An 11720-nucleotide genomic window follows, 5' to 3' on the forward strand; every position below is an offset into this window, starting at 1 on the left:
CCCAATTTCCTCCTTGTTCCAAGACGCAAGTCCTCAAAAGATCTTCAAGTGATTGAATAGTCCTCTCCGTTTGACCATTAGTTTGCGGATGATATGCCGAACTCAAACGCAACTTCGTACCCAAAGCACTTTGCAAACCTTCCCAAAATCTCGAAGTGAACCTCGGATCTCTATCCGAAGCAATGCTCGACGAAATACCATGCAAACACACAATCCTCTCGATGTACAACTTAGCAAGTCTCTCCATCGAATAATCCATCCTTATCGGAATAAAATGAGCACATTTCGTCAACCTGTCCACAACGACCCAAATCGCCTCACAATTACTCGATGTTCTCGGCAAACCCGAAACAAAATCCATAGAGATACTATCCCACTTCCACTCGGGAATAGATAACGGTTGCATCAAACCAGACGGCTTTTGATGTTCAATCTTTGACTTTTGACAAGTCAAACATGAATACACAAATTCCGCTACATCCTTCTTCATACCTTGCCACAAAAACCTCTTTCTCAAATCTTGATACATTTTAGTAGCACCAGGATGAATACTCAGACCACTTCTATGCCCTTCCTCGAGAATCCTCTTTCTCAAATCCGCAACGTCCAGAACACAAACTCGATCACGACACCTCATGATACCATTCTCATCAATCCGAAAGTCACCACCTTTGTCTTGATTAATCAATGTCATAACATCGACTAATTTCAAATCTGACTTCTGACCTTTTCTAATCTCGTCAAGAATGCCACACGTAAGCTTCAACATACAAAGCTTAACACACGAAGACGTCGCTTCACAAACCAAACTCAAATCTCTAAATTGCTCCAACAATTCAAACTCTCGAATCATCAACATAGACATGTGCAATTACTTCCTACTCAATGCATCGGCTACAACATTCGCCTTTCCAGGATGATAATTCAACCCAAAATCATAATCTTTCAAGAATTCCAACCATCTCCTTTGCCTCATGTTCAATTCTTTATGATCGAACAAGTACTTCAAACTCTTGTGATCACTAAACACATCAAATCGCGATCCAAACAAATAATGTCTCCAAAGCTTCAACACAAACACAACGGCGGCCAACTCTAAATCATGCGTCGGATAATTCCTCTCATGAACTTTAAGTTGCCTTGAAGCATAAGCTACCACTTGCCCTTTTTGCATCAAAACACCTCCCAAACCCAACAAAGAAGCATCACAATACGCAATGAAAGTTTCTAACAGATCCGGTAAAATCAAAATAGGAGCTGTGGTCAATCGTCTCTTAAGCTCTTGAAAATTCGCTTCACACTGCGAAGTCCAAATGAAAGCTTGACCTTTCCTAGTTAACTGCGTCAATGGTAACGACAACTTAGAAAATCCTTCAATGAACTTCCTATAATAACCAGCCAGACCAAGGAAACTTCTAATCTCAACAACAGACTTAGGAGCTTCCCATTGAGATACAACTTCAATCTTCGTAGGATCCACAGAAATACCACCACTCGAAATCACATGCCCAAGAAAACTTACTTCACTCAACCAAAATTGACATTTAGAGAGTTTAGTAAACAACTTCTTCTCTTTCAACACCGATAACACAACCTTCAAATGCTCGGCATGATCTTCTTCACTCTTAGAATAAATCAGTATATCATTGATGAACACAACAACAAACTTATCCAGATAATCATGAAAAATTCTATTCATATACTCCATAAATACACCAGGTGCATTAGTCACACCAAAAGGCATCAAGGAGTACTCGTAGTGACCATACCTTGTCCGAAAAGCAGTCTTTTGAATATCCTCAGCCTTTACACGAATTTGATGATACCCAAACCTCAAATCAATTTTGCTAAACACACAAGCTTCAACCAGCTGATCCATCAGATCGTCAATCCTCGGAAGTGGATACTTGTTCTTAATCGTCACTTTGTTCAGTTGTCTATAATCAACACATAATCTCATAGAACCTTCTTTCTTTTTGACCAACAGAACAGGTGCACCCCACGGCGACACACTAGGACGAATAAACCTCTTCTCAAGCAAGTCTTCAAGTTGACTCTTCAACTCTTTCAACTCAGAAGCAGACATTCGATAGGGAGCCATTGATACAGGACTAGTCCCAGGAACTAAATCAATCAAAAACTCAACCTCACGTTCCGGCGGTAAATCACTTATATCTTCCGGAAATACCTCCGCAAACTCACAAACTATTGGCAAATCTTCAATCGTCCTCTTCTCACGAATATCCAAAGTTGCCAACAACATAAACAACTCGGCACCACCTTGCACCGATTCATCAACTTGCTTAGCAAACACAAACCAATCTTCCTTCGCACCAGCCTCAGGAAAAATAATTGTCTTCTCGAAACAGTTGATATACACCCGATTAAATTCTAACCAATTCATACCTAAAATCACATCAAGTTGCTCTAAAGGAAGACAAACTAAATCAATTCCAAAATCCCTACCAAAGATACTCAACGGACAATTCAGACACGCATAAGAAGTAGAAACAGAACCCATAGCAGGGGTATCAATAACCATACTTCTATGCATATCAGATAATATAAGATTCAATCGCTTAGCACAATCCAAAGAAATGAAAGAATGTGTTGCACCGGTATCAATAATGACAGTCAAAGGTGTACCATTAATAAAGCACGTACCTTGGATTAGCCTATCATCGGTAGTGGCCTCCGCACCAGACAATGCAAACACCTTTCCCTTCGCTTGCTCCTTCTTTGGCTTATCACATTTGGTACTAATGTGACCTTTCTCACCATAATTGTAACAAGTCACACTCAATCCAACCCCACATTGGTTTGCTCTGTGACCACTCTTGCCACACTTGAAACACGTCACAGAATCCTTACTACAATCAACAACACGATGACCTTCAACGCCACATTTGAAACACTTAAGTGGAGTAGAAGATCCTCCCCCACTTGGCTTATTGCCAAAACCAGATTGTCTCCTCTTGTCATCATACGGTTTCCCACGATCCTGGTTTTTCCCCTTCAAACTCTTGTAGAAAGAAGCACTCTCCCTACTATCCTCATCATAAATCCGACTCTTGTTAACCAACTCCGCAAAACGAGTAATTTGTTGGTAAGCAATGGCCTTCTTGATATCATGTCTCAAGCCATTCACAAACTTCAAGCATTTAGATCTCTCAGCATTAGCAGTATTGTAATGAGGACAATACTTGATAAGCTCCTGAAATCTAGCAGCATATTCCGCAACAGTACCATTTCCTTGCTTCGATTCAAGGAACTCCACCTCTTTCTTCCCACGACAATCTTCTGGAAAATAGTTCTCCAAGAAGACATCACGGAAAATAGCCCAAGTAACCTGAATGTTGTCTCCTTCAAACCTCTGAAGAGTGTTATTCCACCAATCTTCAGCTTCCTTCTCAAGCATATGAGTATCAAACTGCACTTTTTGAGCATCAGTACAGTTCATGACTCTGAAGATCTTCTCAACTGCCTTTAGCCAAGCCTGAGCTTTATCAGGTTCATGCTCACCCTCAAGGACAAGAGGATTGTTCAGCCGGAATCTCCCCAAAGTACGAAACTCATCATCATCTCCATTTCGGTTACCAGCATTCGCTTGAGGGATCTGACCGATGGAGTCAGCCAACATCCTCAGCGCCTCAGCAATGGCATCATCATTCCTGCCTGCAACCATCGTCCTGAATAGCCCGAACAACTAGACCAACAGTATCGATCGTGTCAGATACACAAATCAAATACAACAGGATTGGAAAACATTAACGACTATTGACCAACTGGTCGACCATGCTCTGATACCACTAATGTAACACCCCTTTTTCTACCCCAAAATACTTAACATATAATCAGAGTAAATAAGCACGCATATAAACAAAAGGGCATCACATCGAAGTTTTCAAAAACTAAAAGCTTTCAAAAACCAACATCATTCATCATCAATATACAATACAACTGGTTATCTAAAATAACACATTTCAATTATCATGAATATTTAAGAATATACGTTCGCAGCGGAAAATAATGAATACTCATGTATTTCATAAAATGATTCATGTCCCATACCATGATCATCTCTCAATAATCACCTCAAGATGAAATAAAACCATATCCAGAATATTTGGCATTATGGTCTCTCAAACAACAACTTGCAAATAAACATGTTCGCAAGTAATAACATAATGCATATCCAAATAAGATATGAGTTCAATACTACTAATCTACCCCGTGTTACATGACCAGAGCATTGACTCATTACCTAGTCTCTAAACCAAAACATGGAAACTCTCCGGTTAACTCTCGAGTGAGCTACCGTCCACTTACTTCAGCAATACTACTTTGGAATATCTTCACGATGCCCATGTAAAGGCAACATTCAAACAGAAGGGTGAGAATTCAAATCATTATGAAGAAGTATAATAAAGCACAATGATTAAATCCACAATGAACGGAATTCATCACACCTTGTATAACCATGTCAATAATATTAACCAACATTTATTTCACATGTTTCAAGCACATATCAAAACTCAAGAAGTACAATATTAAAATCCAATACTATATTCCCGGATATACACATAGCTACAATTATAACATAATCACATATTTTTCCAAGTTATGTATCCAAACATCACCAAATTCAATGACCATATCTCATACACACATCACAATCACAATAATGCATACATTCCATTATCACATAACTCTAATGTGACTCGATGCAAGACATGTGACTCTATGCATGTGGTACCTGTCATACCCCAAAATTTGCCCGTTCATATTACAAGGCATTTCTCGAAGCACTCCAACTTATTCTGCAAGGCACTGACCTTAAAGGAACAAAAGCCCAGCTCACAACAGGCCCAATCCAGAAAAAGGCCCAGACTAGCTTGCTCGCTAGGCGAGCAACTCCTTCGCCTAGCGAAGCTTGCGAATACCAGAATTATTGGGCTTCATTCTGAGCCCATTAGGTCACAGATGGCCTGCTCGCTAGGCGAGCAAATCCTTCGCCTAGCGAACCCTTCGCTACAACGCTCGCCTAGCGAAGCTTGCGATATATCAGAATTTTTGGGCTTCATTCTGAGCCCATTAGGTCACAACAAGAGCATTATAAATAGCCAAGCTTCAGTCACGAAAAGGGACAGACGAAGACGGACAGAAACCCTGACATAGAAACCCTGGAGACTAACTCAGAGAATTCCGAGTAAAGAAACCCTGAAGGCCGCTCATCCGCACCAAGGTTGCCTCCGCCCAATTCGACCCGATTTGCCAATCCAAAGCTGCAATTCCATTGCAAACAGGTTTGCGCATCACTACTGTTTTATGCTTTTAATCGGTAATCTCTACATACATAAGGCATCATGATTAAATTTTCGGATATGTAATCTAATTTCACATGTGAATTTAAGTATGCCTGAATATCCTGAATGTTTGTCCATGATATTCATGTAATTAAATGCCATAAAGTTCAGGGTGCCGGAGATCATGCTGCTATCAAACTCAAAACCCGTAGCAGCTCGCTAGCACATCGCTAAGTGAGCCGATAGCGAACACTCGCTAAGACTTCGCTAGGCGAAGCAGGAGCGAACGGGACAGTGGCTGTTTTGTTTCTTTTCTATTCTGCCTTATGTTTATCTAGTCAAGATTTATTATAATTCTGCATTATTTGGTCTGACTTTATGACTGTTGTGTTTATTTTGTGGTGCAATTTCCAATTGTACTTTATCTCGATGTTCTAACCCGTGTGCTGAATTGTGTAAAGGCTTACACATTCCCGAAGAAACGGCCGGCTAAGTATTCCACTTTATTTGTGGGATACCCTTATGGAGATGGATTCTGAATTACTTAATTTTAATGTGGAGATACATCCTAAATTATCTAGCTGATTTTAATGTATTGATTTCATCGATTTTAATGTGGACCTAATTACTTAATCGATTACGGCTATCTAATTAATTGTAAAACTTTGCCTATGAATATGCGATCTTGGACCTCTCTTTGTTACCCTACGATATTACGGTATTATGGTCATGTCCCGCGAATGTGGGGATACCCTTAGCCAAGACCCTTCGATTAAATCATCATGTCCCTCTAAAATAAATCATAGCCCCTCGGATGTTGCCTTCGAATATATGATTTTGTCCCTCGATGACCCTTCGGTGTAGCCTACGGTTAAATGATGATAGTCCCTTCGAATGCTAAGGTATCCTTACAACCGTTGCTTTCAATGACCAATCGATGACCCTACGATGACCCTTTTACATCCAAAGGATAAAACTACTTATTTCTCAATAATAAGGACGGTTTTATCCTCACAAGGATAGGAAATGCCCATCAAGACCTTGGGTAGGTATAACTCTTAATTGCTTACTCACAATTTAAAAATACTTTTTACACTTCACAAATACTAGAAAATCACCACTTGGTATACATTCATACTAGAATCATTATTGAGTTATATTTTTCTAAACCATTTTCAAAACTAAACGAGATAACCACTTTGTATACATTCATACGAGAATCATTACAAAGTTAAATTCTCTTTTTCAAAACATTTTCTAAACAATTCACGAACACTTTTTCAGACAAGAAAAATAATATAAGTGATCCAGCAATTAAGAGCCCATGGATAACCATGGATACAAAGGGTGCTAACACCTTCCCTTTGTATAATGTACCTCCCGAACCCGAAAATCTAATCAAGGTCTTTCCTGTTCTTTTCCACCTTTCCTTATTGGATAAAAGAAAAGTCGGTGGCGACTCTTGCTATCCGCGACATTTGCTTTCCAAAGCAAAAACACATCAAAGTCAGTTCACCGTATGACAGAACTGGCGACTCCGCTGGGGAAACTTAAAAAGAGAGGTTACCTTAAAAACAAGATCATTTATTCAAATTGTCTGATTTACTTTTAAGGGATTGCTTGAGTATTCTATGCTTGAGTGAAAGATCCTACACCCGGATCTAGTGTACCTTAGGTAAGTAGCAATAAATCATCGCGACTATCCGGCGTATACTGGAATGGTCAAAATGATGGCTACGGTTAATGTGACACTTTGGATGTCCTGATGTTCCTCATGTTTACTTGAGGAAAAATTTGGCTTCCGCGTGGTGTCATCAAAGCATTAACCAGACCTTTAGAACCCTAATTGACTCATCCTAGCCATTAGAAAGTAGTGAGATAACTGACTTCGGTTCCGACTGAGGTTGGTTGAGACTCGATACTACACTCTTTGAGATTGGACTTTAGGGAAGCTTCGGTCAACCACTTGGTGTTGCATTGAAGTGGACTTAAAGGAAGGTCAATGATTTGAGATCCTTCTAGAACCCGGTTACTATTCTAGGACAGGTTGAACCAACCAAACTTCAGTGGGGAGGGTACTTACCTATGGAACTCATGCAAGCCTTAAAACTCAGGAATGATGGTTGTGTGACTTGCTTGTGCTTGTTATTTACTTAACATCATAACATCATAACATCATAACATCATGACATCGTGACATTGTACTAACCATTTCAAGGACTTTAAACCTTGAAAACATTTCATACATTGCATAGCATAACATCACATTGCATAACAGGTACTCTAAAGGGATCAATGTTCTCACGGTTTTCCTCCAAACAGAAAAATGGACCTCGAACAAACTGTCAAAGATCTCCAGGCTCAGAGTGCTCAATTCCAGGAGATGCTCTTGAACTTATCCAAGGGGCAGGAGGAACTAAAGGCTCTATTGCTCGAGAAGAAAGACCAGAAACCTGTGAGTTACATTAACCCGGGAAGAAGGCTTAAAGGACAGGCTGCGGGAGTCAAGATTAGACTTCCAAAGGATCAAGAAGAGGAAATAGAAAATGATTCGGAAGATGAGAATGCTAATCCTTTCAACCATGAGGACGATGATGAAGATTATGAAAATGAACTGTACTCTCCAAAAGAGGATAAGTATAACTTGCTGGAAGAACGCATGCTAGCTATGGAGGGTCAAAAGACGCCCAGTCTGGATTTCAAAAGCTTAGGTCTGGTCTCTGATGTGGTCATTCCCCGCAAATTCAAGGTCCCTGCTTTCACTAAGTATGATGGGGCATCTTGTCCTCAGATGCATCTGAGAGCTTATGTGAGAAAGATTCAGCCATATACCACTAATAGGAAACTATGGATCCATTTCTTCCAAGAGAGTCTGTTTGGCACACAGTTAGAATGGTACTATCAGCTCGAGAGCTCTGACATCCACACCTGGACTGATTTAGCGACATCTTTCTACAAACACTACCAGTATAATTCTGAATTGGCACCTACTCGGCTACAGTTGCAGAATATGACTATGGGATCTAAAGAAAGCTTCAAAGAATATGCTCAAAAATGGAGAGATTTGGCGGGCAGAGTCAAACCTCCTCTGACTGACAGAGAGTTAGTGGACATGTTCATTAGCACACTGACTGGCCCATTCTACAGCCATCTATTGAGGGGTTCCTCATTGGGTTTCACTGAACTTATATTAACAGGTGAACATGTTGAAAGCGGCATTCGAAGTGGAAAGATACAGGCGGCTACCTCTGATCCTCCGGAGACTCCTAATGTCATCATTGCTCCTCTGCCTAATCATGACGAGACTGTCAATGCTGTGGAAGATACTGATAATGATTGCGACTTGGATAGCTGGATTTTCCCAACAATTGGTGACGAACTCAATAATTGGAAGGCTGAAGACACTGTCCTGATTTCCTTTAGTCAGGAGTAATTGTTATTGCTTATTTTAATGTATTAAATTTTGTTAAAGGTTTTGTCATTTTCATAAGCACATTCATATTCAATAAATCAACGGACCTTTTTGCATTCAAATATTGCGCTCTTTATCTTTCCTGTCATTTTTCAAACAAGCTATGTTTTCTTGCACACACTCACGTAACAATTTGCCGATCCATATCCACTCTGGATCCTGTTGGTAATAACCCTGCTACTGTTCATTATGACTTTGAAAATTCGATCTACCAAGTCGAGGATGGAAGTGAGGAAGATTGTGAAGTACTTGGAGAGCTTGCCAGACTACTGCAAGAAGAAAAGACTATTCAGCCGCATGGGGCATCGATCGAAATCATAAATCTGGACCACGTCTCCCGATTTAACTCCCATTTGACCGCTACTTGCGAATCCATCTCCAAATTACCGAGACAAAATCAAGAAGTATCTCCAAGAACCTCCAATTCTGATGCCACCAGTTGAAAGAAGACCTCTAATCATGTATTTGACCGTGTTAGAAAATTCAATAGGGTGTGTGTTGGGGCAACATGACGAATCTGGTCGAAAAGAGCATGCAATATACCACCTTAGCAAAAAGGTACCGACTGTGAAACATGATACTCACAGCTCGAGAAAGCTTGCTGTGCTTTGGCCTGGGCTGCTCGCCGACTAAGACAGTATATGTTGAATCGTACCGCTTTATTGATTTCTAAGATGGATCTTATCAAATACACATTTGCGAAATCTGTTGTCTCCTGAAAGAGCTATCACTGATAATGGTGCTAATTTGAACAACCAGATGATTACTGAACTCTGCACGCAGTTCAAAATAAAACACCATAATTCCGAAGTGGCGACTTGGTAATAAAGCGTATCATTCTACCACAAGGTGATTCTAGAGGCAAATGGACTCCCACATACGAAGGGTCATTTGTAGTTAAGAAGGTATTCTCTGGTGGAGCCATGATGCTTGTTACAGTGGATGACGAAGAGTCCCCGCATCCCGTGAACACGGACATAGTTAAAAAATACTACGCATGTACACCCGGCAAGTCGAAAACCTGAAAAGGCGGCTTGGGCAAAAAAGGGTATCCTGGTGGACTGAAAACCTGAAAAGGCGGCCCAGGCAAAAATTAGGGATTAAAGCGTATGACTATGTCCCGTTCTCGGTCAGCTTCACCCAAGTCAAAGGGACTAAACAAGCCAATCACTTCTATCCGACAGCAGGAGATGAGATGCTTGAAGACATAATGACAGTAGCAGAATTAGAATCAATAGGACTTTTTCTGCATAGCTTTCTCTTCGTTTTCTTGGCAATTTCCTCTTACTAGGATTTTTGTCTCCTTGTACACAAAATTGCCTGTCTATAGGCCCTCTTTCAAAATCAATACAATTTCATTTCCAAAAAGGTGTTTTGTTTTTTTTTTGCTTGCATAAACGTCCATTGATTTAATTTGAATTGATATGTGCATGTGAATATGATCGATGTTTACCAAAAATGCATGCATAAAATAGAAGTAGCAATTACGAAAGACTTCAGGATCGAGGAGAAGGTCTAACCATGCTTCCAATGAATCCGCTACCAATTCTATTCCCCCGGCAAGCCTGTTATTCCCCATAAGGAATTGGCATTATTCCCCGGCATAACCAACTATTTCCCAGAAGAAATCGGCATTACTAGACAGACTGGTCATCTCTTCCATCCCCAGCCAGGCTTCTGTTAAATATTTCTACCATCAGACGGAAATCAAGTATCCCTAGCTAAGAAAAGGTCATCAATACAAGTATCTCCAACCAGAAGATGGGGATTTATCTTCCCCAGGGAGTCGCCAGGAAAAACTTTTCAGACACATAATTCATTCATCACATCATTTCACAGCATACGCACCCATACATTGTTTGCATTCATTTTCGTAAGCATAAAACATCTCATGCATCATGACATGGCATGAAGCTAACCTTATGTTTCAGGTTAATTATCCTCCCGATACAGTCAAAACAAAGGTCCATTCAGACGGACGTCTTTATCAATTACATTCAAGATTCGACTACATCTCAGATATTCGTTGCAAATACAACATATGCAAATACTATCAGATATAGCCTGGCATACAGTTCATTCTGATTCAGCTCAACATATGACGCCTTCAACTCAGATACGATCTAACGTACGATCCATTCTGACCTTCAACTACTCCAATACGGTCTAATGTACGACCCAGTTAGACCTTCAAGTCCTCAGATGCTACCTAGCGTACGGTACATTTCTGAAGTGTAGTCTAGCGTACGACTACCCCTTTCATCATCAGATTCAGCCTAACGGACGGCTCATTCTGCTCAAATACGGTCTAATGTACGACTCAGTTAGACCTTCAAGTCCTCAGATGCTACCTAGCGTACGGTACATTTCTGAAGTGTAGTCTAGCGTACGACTACCCCTTTCATCATCAGATTCAGCCTAACGGACGACTCATTATGCTAAAAAACGGTCTAATGTACGACCCAGTTAGACCTTCAAGTCCTCAGATGCTACCCAGCGTACGGTACATTTCTGAAGTGTAGTCTAGCGTACGACTACCCCTTTCATCATCAGATTCAGCCTAACGGACGACCCTTTCTGCTACTCAGATGCGATCTAGCGTACGATCGGTCTGACCTTTACTTCTCCGGATGCAGCCCAATGGACAACTCATTCCGCAACTTAGATACGATCTAGCGTACGATCCATTCTGATTTTTCATCCCCAGCAAAGTCATCCGCCTAATGAACACCTCACTCTGCTATTCAGATATGGTATAGCGTATGATCTATTCGGATCCCTTATCCCCAGCAACGTATAACACACTCTGACTCCCCGGCGAAGTCGACAGCCTAATGGATGACTCACTATACGGTCTAGCGTATGACCCGATATGACACCCATGTCTTCAGATATCGTCTAATGTACGACGCACTCTGAAGCTCTCATCATCAAACTTCCTG

At 40.7% G+C, this 11720-nt stretch overlaps 1 protein-coding gene across 1 annotated transcript; it reads right to left on the reverse strand.

Moving 5' to 3' along the window:
- Positions 1–2002: 2002 nt before the first annotated feature.
- Positions 2003–2971, reverse strand: LOC127097793 (uncharacterized; the record flags this gene model as incomplete). The annotated part of the gene is made up of 1 exon (XM_051036282.1): positions 2003–2971. A coding segment is annotated over one exon (969 nt), but the record flags the coding sequence as incomplete, so codon positions are not given.
- Positions 2972–11720: the final 8749 nt, after the last annotated feature.

The sequence above is a fragment of the Lathyrus oleraceus genome, chromosome 6, assembly GCF_024323335.1.
Source record: "Lathyrus oleraceus cultivar Zhongwan6 chromosome 6, CAAS_Psat_ZW6_1.0, whole genome shotgun sequence".
NCBI lineage: Eukaryota > Viridiplantae > Streptophyta > Magnoliopsida > Fabales > Fabaceae > Lathyrus > Lathyrus oleraceus.